Genomic DNA, 16,259 nt, shown 5'->3' on the forward strand with positions numbered 1-16,259 from the left:
CCTGGATTCTTTGAGTTAATAGATGTGTTTGGAGAGGTTTTGGTCTCTGGATGCTGGATTCTTTGCGTTAACAGACGATTTTGGAGACGATTTCATCTCCTTCTTCCAGCCGGGTGCATCTGCAGCACCGCCTGGCTTCTTTTCAGTTCTGCTTCAGGGGAAGGAGGGGGGAATGGGTTAACTATTTTTAAGGTAAGGCAAAAAAAAAACCCACCCACCCCCAAACCCTCAAAATAAAGCCCGATGATTTAAAAACGGATATTTGAAACTTCCTTCTTTCAAAAGAGGGGGATTTAAGGCAGCGCTTGAGCTCCACTCAGCGTCTCGTTTCGGCTTCACTCCTCAATTTTCTCTGCAGGAAAGATGTGAATTTTCTTTCCCTTTCTTTTATTCATTTGGGGTTTTTTTGGGGGGGAAGGGGGGGGTTGCTTTAAAATCGCGACTAACACCAGGCGGGTTCATTGAGCCAAGGTGTCCCCTTAACCATGATGAATCTGATGGGACAGCTGCAGTATTGATAAGGGGGTGTGTGAAGAAAAGAGAGGCGGGAGGAACGGAAATCAAATGAAAAGTAGAAGGCACAGAAGAGAAGGGAAAGGAAAGGAAAGCAAAGCACGTCCTGGAGCTGCGAGCATTACAGAAGCTCCCTGAGGAAATGCCTGGTTGATGCAGCCTGTCTGGATGGGCTGGGAATTTTAACTGCAGCTTTGCTTTGGATCTACCGTGTTGAACCTCTCTCTGTCTCCTCTTTACCCAACTGAAGCGGCAGGGGAGTGATCCAGAAGCTGCTGGGGAGTCTGCTGGGTTATTTGTTTTGCTTTTCCATCTTAAAGCTGGAGCTTTACAAACTGATCTGCCACTGGTTGAGGGGAAAGGGTGTAAAAGGTGAGTCCTTTAAATATTAGTGGTAAGGATAAGCAAGAGGTGAATCAAAAAGTGGTGGGAGAGGCCCTGATGGGTTTGAGGATGATGCTGGCGATTGATAACTAATCCGAGACTGGTTCCAAAGATGTATTTATTTATATGAACGTGTGTAATTAGAAGGAGGAGGTAATTGGGGCTGAGAGAGGGAGGGGTGAAAGAACGAATCAAGAGTGAAGAGTAGAGCAAAGGAAAATGATACATGAATCCTTGACCCTAGAAAATGCACGGGCTGAGCAAAATTACCTTGTCCCTCACCTCCCCTCCCCGTCGCAAGTTCAGAAGCAAAAGAAACTGGAATGTGTTAGAAGGGAAGACGACAGGAGGGGGGAAAACGTACTTACCAGAAACACATTGTCGATTTTAGAATGGGTTGCCCTCCTGTGCCATAATAAATGCGTTAAGAATCACTAAAAGCGGGGGGATAGTTGCAGATAACCGGCTTTTACTTTCCCAGAGTTATTGGGAGTGTGTTTTGCTTTCTTTCTCTCTCTTTATTTGGTGGATTCGTTTGGTTTTAAATCAGGAGATGTTTTGAAGCCAGTGGGGCTCTGGCTTTGAGGGCACCGAGGTGTTTTCCCTCGGCTTTTTGGCATTAGAAGGTGGCAGCTCCTGAAATTGGGGAGCAGGCAGCTGTAGGGCGATGCACGAGCTTGTTGCTCCCGAAATTAGGGAGCAGGCGGCTGTAGGGCGATGCAGGGGCTTGTTGCTCCCGAAATTAGGGAGCAGGCAGCTGTAGGGCGATGCAAAGCCTTATTGCTCCCGAAATTGTGGAGCAGGCAGCTGTAGGGCGATGCACGGGCTTGTTGCTCCCGAAATTAGGGAGCAGGCAGCTGTATGGTGATGCACGGGCTTGTTGCTCCCGAAATTGGGGAGCAGGCAGCTGTAGGGCGATGCAAAGCCTTATTGCTCCCGAAATTAGGGAGCAGGCAGCTGTATGGTGATGCACGGGCTTGTTGCTCCCGAAATTGGGGAGCAGGCAGCTGTAGGGCGATGCACGGGCTTCTTGCTCCCGAAATTAGGGAGCAGGCAGCTGTAGGGCGATGCACGGGCTTGTTGCTCCCGAAATTAGGGAGCAGGCAGCTGTAGGGCGATGCACGAGCTTGTTGCTCCCGAAATTTGGGAACAGGCAGCTGTAGGGTGATGCAAAGGCTTCTTGCTCCCGAAATTAGGGAGCAGGCAGCTGTAGGGCGATGCACGGGCTTGTTGCTCCCGAAAGTGGGGAGCAGGCAGCTGTAGGGCGATGCAAAGCCTTATTGCTCCCGAAATTGGGGAGCAGGCAGCTGTAGGGTGATGCACGGGCTTCTTGCTCCCGAAATTGGGGAGCAGGCAGCTGTAGGGTGATGCACGGGCTTCTTGCTCCCGAAATTGGGGAGCAGGCAGCTGTAGGGTGATGCACGGGCTTCTTGCTCCCGAAATTGGGGAGCAGGCAGCTGTAGGGCGATGCAAAGCCTTATTGCTCCCGAAATTAGGGAGCAGGCAGCTGTAGGGTGATGCACGGGCTTGTTGCTCCCGAAATTGGGGAGCAGGCAGCTGTAGGGCGATGCAAAGCCTTATTGCTCCCGAAATTGGGGAGCAGGCAGCTGTAGGGTGATGCACGGGCTTCTTGCTCCCGAAATTGGGGAGCAGGCAGCTGTAGGGCGATGCAAAGCCTTATTGCTCCCGAAATTAGGGAGCAGGCAGCTGTAGGGTGATGCACGGGCTTGTTGCTCCCGAAATTGGGGAGCAGGCAGCTGTAGGGCGATGCAAAGCCTTATTGCTCCCGAAATTGGGGAGCAGGCAGCTGTAGGGCGATGCACGGGCTTCTTGCTCCCGAAATTGGGGAGCAGGCAGCTGTAGGGCGATGCAAAGCCTTATTGCTCCCGAAATTGGGGAGCAGGCAGCTGTAGGGTGATGCAAAGCCTTATTGCTCCCGAAATTAGGGAGCAGGCGGCTGTAGGGTGATGCAAAGCCTTATTGCTCCCGAAATTAGGGAGCAGGCGGCTGTAGGGCACACAGGCTTCTTCATTTAGCAAACGAAGTCGTGATGAAGCAGCGGGATGTCTGGCTTGCATTAAGATCGGGACAAACCGAAGTAGCTGCGAGGTTAGGAACCCCCCGTGTAGCTTTTCCTAAAGAGAAAAAGAAACTACGAGGGAGGAAAATAACAACCCAGGAGTACTGACAACTTGACCACAGCTCCTTCTGCGTGTTTCTAATTCAGTGGGATGGGTTTTTTGGGGTGAATGTCTAGGTTTTTTCCCTGGAACATGGGACTATTTGGGGGTAGGGACGCCAATAACGCGTCTTAACGATGCTCTAATTACACTAAGCTAATCACTTTCGAAGAGGACTAAAGATCCTGAGAGGAGAGGGTAGGAAAACACCAGTTTGTCGGGTGTTTTTAGGCAGCTCAGATTCGTTTTTCAACGCTCAGTGTTCATTTCTCTGGAGCGATGATTTGGGAGGTGGACGCGGGCAGGGGGGAGAAACAATAGGGGAAAAACCTTGTTCATCAGGAGCTCATCGAGTGTTAGAAGCAGAGAAAAACAGATGTAGTGCATCGATGCCAGTCGGAGATAAAGCACCGGGATGTTTGGCTGGGTAACGCTGTTATCCCAGATAGAAGAGTTGAGATTTGACCACTCGGGGTTATTTTGGGGAGGGTTTGTTTTCTTTATTGCTGTTTAGAACGATATTTCCGTTGGCTAATTATTATTTCCCCCCCCATAACTTTATTGTTTCATTATGATGGGGCGAGAAAAGGTCTTTAAATCAACGGAGGCCGGCAGGTTAATGGCTGGGAATGGTTTCAATGAGGCACGGAAGGCAACTGCCCTTCATTTAGGCAAGCGAAAGCCTTGGCTACAAGTCAATAGGGTTAACTAGGCTGGACATGAAAACACGAGTATTTTCAGCTGGCTTTTAATTGTTGGCTAAGGAATTCAGTTAATCAAATGTCAACCGTTTTTTCCCCCTGGTTAAAAGTGGAGAAGGCTGAGGAGGTGGGAGGAGAAGCCAAAAGCAAAGTGTTGCTCAAGCCTTGAAGGAAACCCCTAAAAGTCTATTATTTGACTTTTAATTGCTGTGGTGGATGTTTTTCTGTGTCCTTTAAATGCCTGATCCCTTCTCTTTCAATTTTATCAGTGCTTTGTGTCTTTGCTGCCTACAAATATCTGTTTGGTTTTGGTTTCTTTTCTTTCAGGTCAGTTTTAGGACCTTTGATATATCTCTATTAAGCCACTAAGGATGTTTCAGACTGTACCAGACACTTCGTCTTACGTCAAGGTAAGACATGACAGCATCTTTAAACAGGTAATGTCACCAGTTCCAATCCTCCCAACTTCAGTTTGTCTCTGTTGAAAACTCTCCTTCCTATTCTCACTGAATTTAACAGGGTGGAAACAAACATCCTTTTCCCTTTGGTGGGAGAGGGGTTGGAAGCATCACACTGGAAACATGCAGAGTTGAGGTAAAAGTTGGATCTTTAGGGACCAGTGAGATGTTAAAGTGGTCTTGTCTTTTCCTGATGCATTGGTACTGGTTTGCTGTAGCTTGTCATACCATGAGGATGTCCTGAATTACATTACACTAGTGGTTTGTTGCTCTGAAACCAATATGACAGTGGGTGGTGTTCTACCAATGTTATATCATCGTGGTTTCCTTCAATTGGCTTCCAATTTTCTGATTTCCTAGATAGCATTTAGTCTTGAACCAGAGCTAAATCCCATGTAACATCCCCTTGGCTTCTCTGCTGTGCCAACTGCTGACTTCAATCTGTAAGATGAGATGGGAAGTGATGGGCTTTGGAAGGTTCATTTCCAAATGGATTCGAAGGGGGGAGGAAATATTCAATGAGTTAAACCAAAACATCTCTTTCAGTTACTGAAGGAATGGGTTGTCACACCAGGCAATGCTATACAGCACTGAGATTGCTCTCACAGCCTTGCTTATGGCTTCCCTTGTGCAATGCTTCCATCCAATTTAGTAGGGCAAGCTGACTTTGGTTGGTTTTATTCACTATGCTTGATGCCAGATCCTGTTAGATCTTGTGCCTTCAATTTGGATAGCAAAAAAGATGTAAGGAGTGTTTAAGTAGGGAGGGGAGGGGGGAAAAAACAAGTCTTAGAAGGTATTTTGATGAACCACTTCTGCCTCTTTCTTATCTCCCCCCCCAAGATGAGAACAAATAGCAAAGAAGGATTGGCACAGCCCTGTCTCTTTAACTCAATTGAGTACTATATTATATTTGACATCATATAAGGGTTTTTTTTCCCCCCACAACAGTTCCCAAGAATGTAAACAAACCAAGCCTGGGACATCTGGGTTACACGTTTTTAAGGCAAAGCCTGCATGCAGCAGCACTCAGGGGAAAATCTAAACCACAAGCTGCTTTTCTCCCAGGCTGAAGAAACACAGAAGGGTGTTAACTAGAGCTAGGTGGATAATTTGCAATGAATCATTTATTACAGGGATTTAATCTCTTATCTGTGTTTCCTCCTCCTTAGTCCATGATCCAATTGGGACTGTTTATTTCAGCTACAGATGCATTATTGGGAATGATTCCCTGAGGGATTCCTGTGTAGGATCCCAAGGTTGTGGTTCATTTTGGGGGCAGTTTGCTAGGAGTAAGCAAGGTTGGTGGGATCACCCCCAGGTCTAGTGGTGTTCCTTGTATTCCCTAAGTGGGTAATGGGCTTGGGCAGCTCTCCTGGACCAGGTTTTTAGAGCAAATCCAACCAGGGATGGTCAAGATGTCCTATTCAGTTCACACCCTCCAAAAATCCCACTGCTGGTGGTTTAATTCTGCTTCTTAAATTCATCTAGTTTTGGAGCAGGTTGTGGGAGAATAGAAACCTTGTGGAAAACAGATGAAATTCAAGTCTCATGAAAGCAAAATCCCTCCAAGTTCAAAGAACAAACCGTGTCAGGCAGCCTGTGCTCAGCTTTAGCATTCATTTCTCTCTGGAGTGCCTGGCTGTGGGGAATGATCTGAGATGTGCTCTGTTTGCAATGAAGACATGAAGGCCCTTTGACATCCTATCTTATGGTGTCATTGTCTCTTTGTTGTTGTTGTGAGGCTCCATCCAGCTGCTGCTCCAGTTAATGGCCAAATTCCTTTTGAATGAAGTGCAACCAAGATCCAGGCCTGAAACATTCCAGCAAGATGGAATGATTCTGTCCATATCTGGGTCAGGATAGTCTTCTCATTAAGGATAACCCTGCAGGCAAAGTGCTTGGATCAAGTTCTCTTCACTTTTGTGGGGTTTATTCCCCAGGAAGAACTCCTGAGGCTGGACTTGGCAGCAGTGGGGGGAGAAGTGAGCTGTGTGATGCTCAACTCTGTCTTTCATTACAGCTCTTCATCACCAACTGCCATTATTCTGGGGCAAAGACATTGTCTTTGGTCTTTTGGCTGTAAAGTTTCTCTCATAGCAATGTCAGAAGGGAAATGACTTGTTCCTGGGATGAAAAAGTCCAACATGACTGTGACAAAGCTTTCTGGAGACAAGGGAGTTATCTTCCCTTGGTTGTCCAAAGCTCAAGTACCAGTGGTGTAAAATAGTACCTGGGTAGCTCATTCAGACCTGGGAAGCTGCTCATAAAAGTAGGAACATGGTTAAATTCAGGAGAATTAGGACATTTAACACACATGTCAGGTCATTCTCAGGCCTCTCTGAGTTTGGTGACAGTTGCCACTGACATACAGAGCTGACAGGGAGATTCTGATGGGCTTAACTTGTAGAAGAGGGATTGACTAAAGGTCATCAGGAAATGTGAGCAGGGGTTCAAGCCCTGATGAAGTGGGCTTGTTGTTCCTGAGCAAGACACTTCAGCTCCCTGCTCTTCCACTTGTCCATCTGTAGAAGTGTGGATGGAAGCACTGTGTAAGACAAGGTGCTGGTCAGGTTTAGAAAGCATCTACCTTCTCCTTCTTGCTTCCCCACACTGATCTTTGAAGACTTCACAAGTTGTGGTGAGCAATAGGTGGAGTTCCAATTCCTCTCTTCCCAGGAATCATAGAATCATAGACTGGAAGAGGTTGGAAGGGACCTTTAGAGCTCATCCAGCCCAACCCCCCTGCAGAAGCAGCTCCCACCTACATCAGGTCACACAGGAACGTGTCCAGGTGGGTCTTGAAGCCCTCCAAAGAAGGAGCTTCCACACCTCTCCAGCCTAAAAACCCATCCCATTTCCAACCAAACACCCACTGTGCTACACTGGCTCAAGGGCACAGTGCAGAGGGATTGGAGCCAGCTCCTCCCTACCCATCACATTTGGGAAATGGACTGATGGTTGCCCAAAGTAGGAGGGGAATAGCTTTGGGCTGCTTGATCCATCCTCTCTCTCTGGATGGGACACATCTCTGTCTCCCTTTCCTCAGCCAGGATCTGACTGATGTGTTTTCCTGGTAGCCTGAGAATCACAGAATCACAGTGGTGGGGGTTGGGAGGGACCTTTAGAGCTCATCCAGCCCAACCCCTGCAGAAGCAGCTCCCACCTAGATCAGCTCACACAGCAACATGCCCAGGTGGGTCATGAAGCCCTCCAAGGAAGGAGCCTCCACACAGCCTGTTCCCTGCCATTCCTTCTCCAGAAAAATAAAACCAAACCTTATTTGCTTGTCTGGTGGGAGGGAGAAGTGGTTTATGTATTACTTTTGGAGGCTCTCAGCTGCTGAGCTCTACACTACCCCCATTACCCCTTATGGCATGGCTTGCAAAAGGGAGGGCTGAGGTTAGGTAGCTGGAAGGAGGAAGAGGAGGGTTGCATCTTTAAAATGGCTTGGTGTTTTTCTTAACCCAGGAGGGTTTCTGTTGAGTCACTCTGCAGCTCAGCTTCTCGGTGTTGTAACCTTGCTTTACATCATAACCACGTAGGATGGAAGGATCTGGACCTAAAGCACTCTTAAAAGATCCTGTGTTGCCTCATGACAGGCTCTCCACTCCCTTACACACCTCTTGGGTGGGCTATAATGCATCAGAAAGGTGGGAAGTATTAACAATGAGGTCTTCTTTCTGCTCCTCACTCACTCAACATAACTGATCAGCTCTTTCTGCTCCTCACACCGTTGGTGCTTAATCACAGTCTATCAGAGGGTGCTAATCTCATCTAAACACCAGCCTTTGACGTTGGGGAACGAAACATGTCATCTAATTGGGAAATTAAATTGTAAATACAGCGCTGGGATCCTGCCTGGAGGGATATGGAAAGAATTAAGGCTTAGAAGCAAAGCAACACGACCTCTAAATACTGCAGCTCTAATTATTACCATTGCCACGAGCTACTTGAGGACCACAGCAGCCTTCCCCTCCCTCCCTGCACTGCCAGCTTGTGGTTTCTCCTGTGTGTAAAGGCGGGTTGAGAAGGAATTGGAGGGTTCTGTTCTTCCCCTCCCACCCCCTCTGCTTTCTCCTCTGCCCTCCGGCACCATCCAAACGCTTATCTCCTCTTTTATCACTCCCCTCCTCACACCAAGCCACCGCTTCTCCTTTTCGCTTCCCTCCCTCTTGCTTTGTTCTGCCCATCGAGCATCCAGAGCTTGAGATAAACCTCCTGAAGCCCCTTTTTTTCCACGTAGCAGCGGCTCCCACGGGGTGAAATGACCCGTGCAGAGGATGGAGAGGGAGGTGATGCTCTGCATCACACACTAAGCGGGTGTCCTGGACTCATCCCTGCTCTCCCTTTCCTCCGGGCTGGCATTTAAGAGCTTCCCAAGGAAAGGGATTGAAGGCAGTTCCTCAAAAGCAACACAACATCCCCGGGGGAGTTTTGGGGGGCAACCACAAGGCTTCTGCCCATTCACCCTGTGCAAAACCCGGGCTCCAGCTCAAGACCTTTGAACGCTGGATTCTCCTCCGGGAAGGAATCCCCGTGTAAACGATGTTTCACTCAGCCCCGATGTTTGTGGTACCACACAAAGCAGCATATTCATGGGGGTCAAAAATAGGCTGGGATGGCTGGAAACAATATTTGGGTTGTTCCAGCTTTCACTCTGCCTGGAAAGTTTACAGAAGCCCTAAAGAGAGGCTGCGGGAGGAGGGGGGAGGTTTGTTTTCTTTGCTTGCTTTAAAAAAGGAGCAACACAGTGAGGGGTTTTTTGGTGAGGGGTTTTTGGTGAGGGTAAGTGGAAGGCTCCAGCCCCGACCCTGCCCTGGAGCCGTTACCTTTGCTGCTGAACGGCAGCAGTCAGAGGCTGCTCGGGGATGGGCTGTAAGGATGGAACATCCCGTTATCTGCTGGGTTGTGGCGATGTGGCAGAGGAGATGATGCCTGATGAGGGAAGCTACAGCAGGGAAACCTGTGCACGGCTCATCCCCACATGCTCAGGGACCCACGGCTGCTGCAAATCCACACACAGCCCGGTAGAAAAGGGCAAGTCCTTTCCCACCGAGAGCATCCCCTGCTGCCTTCTCCCTTTCTGCCTCCCTGGCAGAACTCCCTCCCACTCGGGGCTTGGGACCAGGAGCCTCCCGAGAAGGTGGGAACCGCAGCAGCTCTGTCGGCAGGATCAGAGAAGCCGCTGGGAGCTCTCACGGCGTTGTCACACTTTCCGTGACGATTAAGCTACGTGTGTACAGCACCCTTCTGTCTTTTTCCCCTTTTCCTTTCCCTTTTTCCTCCCCCTTTCCTTTTCTTTTTTCCCCTTCCCCCCTTCCCTTTGCCTTCCCCCCCTTTCCTTTGCCTTTCCCCCCTTTTCCTTTGCCTTTCCCCCCTTTTCCTTTGCCTTTCCCCCCTTTTCCTTTGCCTTTCCCCCCTTTTCCTTTGCCTTTCCCCCCTTTTCCTTTGCCTTTCCCCCCCTTTCCTTTGCCTTTCCCCCCCTTTCCTTTGCCTTTCCCCCCCTTTCCTTTGCCTTTCCCCCCCTTTTCCTTTGCCTTTCCCCCCTTTTCCTTTGCCTTTCCCCCCTTTTCCTTTGCCTTTCCCCCCTTTTCCTTTGCCTTTCCCCCCTTTTCCTTTGCCTTTCCCCCCCTTTCCTTTGCCTTTCCCCCCCTTTCCTTTGCCTTTCCCCCCCTTTCCTTTGCCTTTCCCCCCCTTTTCCTTTGCCTTTTCCCCCCCTTTTCCTTTGCCTTTTCCCCCCCTTTTCCTTTGCCTTCCCCTCCCTTTTCCTTTGCCTTCCCCCCTTTTCCTTTGCCTCTCCCCCCCTTTTCCTTTGCCTCTCCCCCCCTTTTCCTTTGCCTTTCCCCCACTTTCCTTTGCCTTTCCCCCCCCTTTTCCTTTGCCTTCCCCCCTTTTCCTTTGCCTTTTCCCCCCCTTTTCCTTTGCCTTTTCCCCCCCTTTTCCTTTGCCTTTTCCCCCCCTTTTCCTTTGCCTTTTCCCCCCCTTTTCCTTTGCCTTTCCCCCCCTTTTCCTTTGCCTTTCCCCCCCTTTTCCTTTGCCTTTTCCCCCCCTTTTCCTTTGCCTTTTCCCCCCCTTTTCCTTTGCCTTTTCCCCCCCTTTTCCTTTGCCTTTTCCCCCCCTTTTCCTTTGCCTTTTCCCCCCTTTTCCTTTGCCTTTTCCCCCCCTTTTCCTTTGCCTTTTCCCCCCCTTTTCCTTTGCCTTTTCCCCCCCTTTTCCTTTGCCTTTTCCCCCCCTTTTCCTTTGCCTTTCCCCCCCTTTTCCTTTGCCTTTTCCCCCCCTTTTCCTTTGCCTTTTCCCCCCCTTTTCCTTTGCCTTTTCCCCCCCTTTTCCTTTGCCTTTTCCCCCCTTTTCCTTTGCCTTTTCCCCCCCTTTTCCTTTGCCTTTTCCCCCCCTTTTCCTTTGCCTTTTCCCCCCCTTTTCCTTTGCCTTTTCCCCCCCTTTTCCTTTGCCTTTTCCCCCCCTTTTCCTTTGCCTTTTCCCCCCCTTTTCCTTTGCCTTTTCCCCCCCTTTTCCTTTGCCTTTTCCCCCCCTTTTCCTTTGCCTTTCCCCCCCCCTTTTCCTTTGCCTTTCCCCCCCCTTTCCCTGTTAAGCTGTTAGACTTTACCAAGTCGTTGATTAACACCTTATGACCATTGGCTGCTTAAGGATTTAGTTCTTGTTTGCACCTACCTCTCTAATTTAAATAGCAACAAACCCCAAACCCAACAGCCTTTCCCACGGCTCTGTGTCCAGCGCAGCCTGTCTGACTTCTTTCCCCCCTCTCCCTCAGGGCTGCCATTGTTTCTTCTCCTCTTTACCTTCGAGGCACGGTTTAAATCTGGGTCGAGAAGGTGGGAGGAACGTTGTTTCTCTCCTGGAAAAGTAGCATGTGGGAGCTTTCTAAAATAAACCAGGCTCTTGGGCACAAGGGACAAACATTCTTGGGCTGGAGACAAGCTGTAACCTCCCCCTCCCCACCTCTGCGACCTCCTAATGGCTCCAGTCTTCATTTCTAAGGGGGGGGAAAGGCCAAAACCCATCTGGATCCGGGAGAATTTTGTGTTCCAGCCTTTGCTATGCTTTTCCCCAGCCCTGTGTGGAGAAAGAGAGGAGATGTGGAGGGAAAGGGGAGCAGAAAGGGAAGAGAAACAAAGCGAATGGCGGAGGGAGGAGGGGGAGATGCTTTCCACCTTTCCTTCAAACCTCCAAAGAGATGAAATCTGTGGGAGCAAATCCAAAGCAGGCACGGTAGAGGAGTTGGAGGGAAGGATTCTGTTCCATCCAAGCGCATCGAGGGTCTCTCTGAAGCCTTGTTTGGCTAAGGTCACACCAGCCTGGGTTCTCCAGTGCAAATAAATCTCCAGCTAATGATGGCCTCAAGCGAGGGGCCAGACGGTTTGGAGCTAGTGCGCTGCGAGCCTGGAGGTGGAGGGGCTTTTTCTTGCCCTTTGGGGTATTGCTGTTGGTTTGTGCTTTAGCTTTTCGATAACTGCGGGGATATGGGGGGAGGAAAAGAGGGAGGGAGAGTGAGGCTTGGTTTATTGGGACGCAGAGCTCAAATAAAACCAGCCAGGACACTGCTTACCCCACTCTTCTCCTAATTGAGATGTGGCTTCAAAGCTGCTGCATCTTCTCCACGCCGCTTTTAAGACCTTGTTGTTTGACTTAAGAGTGTTTAGCAGTCAATTAACATCTCGGCTTGGTGTTCCTAAATCCTCTGGGCTTGTTCCTGGAGAGCAAGAGGGACCCGATCCTTTAGTCGCAGAGGCTGCAAAACGCTGCAGCTTCTTTGGGGTTTATTGCCGTGGCTGGAAAGCAAAAGGTTTGCTCAGTTAATTTAGGTTAGAACTCGGGATTCATTCAAATCCCAAGGGCTGTAGGTGAGGCTTTTAAGAAGGTGGGTGTTTAGAAAAGGAAAGACAACGTGGGGTTGGGTTGGGCTCTCTTCATTCTGCACCAGAGCCGGCGGCAGAGGAAACCCAGAGCCCGACATCTGAAACGTTTGTTACAACAGGGAGATTGTTTTGTCCCCTCTAAGTAAAGGCTGGAGCAGAATAAACCCCGGCTTGCTGCAAACAGGGCTCTGGGCAAAGGATGGTGATGTGACTCTTGTCAATACGTTTATAAGGAGAGAAATAGAACAGAGAGAAAGTTTTCTCTCCCTGTAACATCCCCACGCTCAAAGCTGCCTCAAGGGATGGAAATACACGTGTAGAGAAAGCTCATTTAAAAATAAGGAGGACTGTCGGAGTGAGTGAGGGGGAAAAGCCGCTTTCTAGGGACTAAATCTAGGTGGCTCCTGCTTTTTGGGGCTCCCCTCCCCTATTCACCGCTCTAGTTGCCGGCGGTTGTATCAGGCTGGGGGTTAATGAGAGCTCAGCTGATGCTCTTCGCATAGGAGAGGGTGAAATAAGGCAAAGCCCTTTCCCATCCTCCCAAAAGAAGACTTGTGACATGCAGCTGAGGCCCGGGACGGTTTTCATCGTGTTTATTCCTATAGAAGTAGCCGGTTTTAATTACGGAGCGATGCCCTCAGCGGCTTCCAGCCCGAAAATCCTCATCTTTGAGGTTATGTCGTCCCTCGAAGGGCTGCCATTGAACTACACTCGGAGCTTAACTCCTTTGACGCTGCATGTGAAAGTGCTGAGCCAAATTCCTCTCCCCTCCACCTCTTCTCAGCGTGTCCTTTATTCATTTGCTTATAAACCCCATCTAACCGCTGGCTTCACCTTCTCCCCGTGAGGCTGCTCTCGCTGTAACCCAATTAGAAGGATGAAGAGAGAAGGTGAGGACACACCAAGGGCTTGAGATCAGTAATGAGACTTAAAAACTCGGGCTGAGGACTTCGTTTCGTTTATAAACGGGATGGTGAGGTGGGAGGTGGAAAAAGGGGCAATTGAGGAGTTACTGATTCCTAGCAGTGCAAGCATTTGAAACCCTCCGTTTCAACCCTCTTGCCTTGCCAAGATCAAGTGATTTCCCACACGTCTGGTGGCAGCAACCACATGAAACACATGATAACTCGTTTACTGGCCATACTGGAGCATCGGACTCAAAGGGATGCTCATTGATTCAGCATCGTCCTTGGCTTTGCTCCCTTCCATTCCCGACTGTGAAATACCCCTTAAATACTTGGAGGTGATTCACAGAGTGGTATTTGGACTTTACCAGCCTTGTCCAAGACGTCTGAGATCGCTTCGAGGCTGATTTGTGTCGGGTTTTGTTGCTTGTGGTCGATGTTGATCGCTTATTTGTATTTACGGAGGAGAGTTACAGAAGGTGAAGCGAAGGTTCGATTGTTGCTTTATGTGGGAGGGGAACAGATTGTTTTGCGATGAGGTTTAGCAGCTTCCCTTGTTCCCTTCTCTCTCGGGTTTTCCACCACTCTTGGTTTAGCTCAAACACAAGAGCTAAAGCCGGGCTCGAGCCCGATGGACCCGATTTAACAAGTGACCCGAAGAGGTTTCAATTCGACTCCTCCTCGGACGTGCAAAACAAACCCCTGAGGGTGACGGTGCCCGTCTGGCAGTAAAATGCGGGGTTGGGTTCCTAAAAATACCCCTGGGTGGGCTGGAGGCTGGAGGCTGGGGCTGTGGGGGATGCCGGTTGACATCCTCCAGCCTTTGGCAGCCGCTGCCGGTGCTGGACTCGTTTGTCTCTTCAGCCTTGAGATGGGGAAAAGGTGTTTGGTCGATATCGGGCTCCTCTCCCACGTTTCCAGGCGATTTCTCCCTCTTGCCCCTTCCTTCCCAGCCCATCCGAGACCTGGCTGTCACGCAGCCTAAACCCCAAACGCTCTGTGAGATCGGTGGGGGGACAGAGGCTCCTTCCAGGGTGATTTTAGTCCCCTCCTCCCTTCCTTTCGGGGTTAAGATGCTCAGCCCATCCTCTCCCTCACTCCCGCTGTTATTTTCGGGGTCTAATACACAGTGCTGTCTGGAAAGGAAACGATTTGGGTTTGGGAAGGATGTGTTTCACTCTTCCCTTTAACCTCTTGCTTCTTTCTGCCATGTGGTAACGCTGACAGGGGAGTGCAGAGGCGAGTAGACGAGGGGTGGAAATGGGACGCAGAGGGCAGAGGAAAAAGAGAGGGAGTCTCGGGGAAAGCAAAGGGTTAACCGTGATTTCTTTTAATTGAACTCCAGTTCTTGTGGCCTTAGGCAAAGGGGGACCTGACCCCGCTAGCAGCATCCAGATGTGCTGCTCTCCGGGGAGCCTCAGCGCAGACCCCTGGATTGTAAAGCAGACAAGGGGGAGGATGGGGGTTGAGGAGGGGGGTGGGAGAGGGGAGGCTGTCGGGCTCTGTGTGTGTGTGTGTCCCCCCACTCCCTCTCCCTCCCTTCTCCTCCCCTCCCTCCTTTTCACCTCCTGGCCTCAATCGCTGGCAAGCAGCAAGGCAAAAACCTCCAGGTCTGGTCACGTTCAGTCCCGTGTCTGCATCCGAGTTGAATTGATGAGGCTAATTTCAGAGGAGGGGGGAAGGAGGGGCAAGGGGGACCTACAGCTCTCTCCTGGCAGCTTCAGCCTTGGAGAAATAAAGTATTAACAAGGCATCTCTGCCGCAGCCGAGTAGAAACACTAGTGGCATTATTGCATTTCCCTTTTGGAAGGGGAAAGTGCAGAATAACTTTGGATATCATTTGGATTCCTTCCCCGTCGCTCCCCCCTTCCCCTCATCCCCATCCCCATCCCTTCCCCGCGCTTGGACTTAAAGGGGGAACCCAAAAACAGCGGACACAACTGGCACTGGACAAGGTAATCCTCTCCTCCGAGAGATCTGACGTGCACGAGTGTCCTTCTCCTGTCTTGGACGCTTTTCTTCCTTGGCTTTACCCTCCTTTTATTCCTCTCCCCATTCCTGCTTTTGCTCTTCTCCCCGGGCTGCGGCACTTTGCAGAAGTGAGGGAATAAAGGACGCCCGGAGCCTTGCATGATGTGTTCCTCTGCTCGTTATTTTGGGAGGGGGGGGTCGAATATTGTCTCCTTCCCTCGGTTCCTTTGCAGAGTTTCAGTTTTTCCCGGAAAAACAGCCAAAACAGAAGAGGAAAGCGCTTTTTTCCCCTCCCTCCCCCGACGCTCCCTCTCGTTTGAACGAACGAGAGACTCTCAAGTCAGCTCTAAAGGTGCTTTAAAGGCTGTCGGTTGGGGTTTTGCACCCACACGGCGTCCGGGAAGGGGAAAAAATACCACTCGATGTGTCGATTATTGTCATTTTGGGGTCCTTTTCTAGTTTCTCAAGCGCGTCGGGTGGTGGCCGGTGATGTTTTCCCACGGGTGAGGTTTCACCAGCTTAACGAGAAGCTTTCTACGTGTTGAGAAGCAGCTGGGGAAAGGTGCTCCCACAGCCCCTGCGTGCATTGCCATCCCTCTCAGCCAACATTCGGCTTCCCAGCTCTCTATCCCGACTCTCGGGAAAGCAGAAAAGAGAGAGGAGGGGTGGGGGAGAAGCAAACAAGAGCCTCCACTTCCCTCCATCCCCATTCCCAGCGTTGCTTTTAATCCCTGGGACTCGTTTGTCTGTCTTGCATTATGGCATTTACCGTTCCTGGCAGGGGCCGGACCCTCATCTCACTCTCCTTGCTGGGAAACGTGAAGGAGAAAGGCTGAGAGATGCTTTAAATACGTTTTTAACCGCTACACTTGGTGTTTTTCTTTCTTCTTGCCGCCACCGAATTGTATTTACGGGTTTTTTTTTTCCCCTTCCCTGATGGTTTTTCTTTTGCCTGCGACTGGAAAACGCATTAATAACAGCCACCAAAAAAAAAAGCGGTGGGAAGAGACGGAAACTCAATGAGTCAAAAGCTGCTCCAGCCAAAAGGAAAGGAAGGGGAAAAAAAACCCCATAGGCAAAAACCCCCATGTTAAACTAAATGACACACGGCTTAGGGTGCAAAGCAAAGAGCTGCCTTGGACTGGCGACAAGCAAAAGCTGCCAGAGGGTAGCTATTGTTCTGCCTCTTCTTATCTCATTGGAGCAAATATCCTGTATGTGTAAAATATATATATATATATGTTTTGTCATCGAGAAGGCAGGACCAGTG

General features: G+C 50.0%; 1 protein-coding gene across 2 annotated transcripts in view; it reads left to right on the forward strand.

Moving 5' to 3' along the window:
- The first annotated feature begins 591 nt into the window (after positions 1–591).
- The window catches only part of FLI1 (Fli-1 proto-oncogene, ETS transcription factor), a 93,652-nt gene continuing 77,984 nt past the window's right edge, over positions 592–16,259 (forward strand). Inside the window, exons 1-2 of one of the 2 annotated variants that reach the window (XM_062013896.1) lie at positions 592–885; positions 4,106–4,188. In XM_062013896.1, the coding sequence (XP_061869880.1) occupies positions 4,150–4,188 (39 nt within the window). In that variant the 5' untranslated portion in view covers positions 592–885; positions 4,106–4,149. The remainder of the gene's footprint in view (positions 886–4,105; positions 4,189–16,259) is intronic. The other variant, XM_062013894.1, reaches the window with a different exon arrangement.

The sequence above is a fragment of the Colius striatus genome, chromosome 23, assembly GCF_028858725.1.
Source record: "Colius striatus isolate bColStr4 chromosome 23, bColStr4.1.hap1, whole genome shotgun sequence".
NCBI classification, from domain to species: domain Eukaryota; kingdom Metazoa; phylum Chordata; class Aves; order Coliiformes; family Coliidae; genus Colius; species Colius striatus.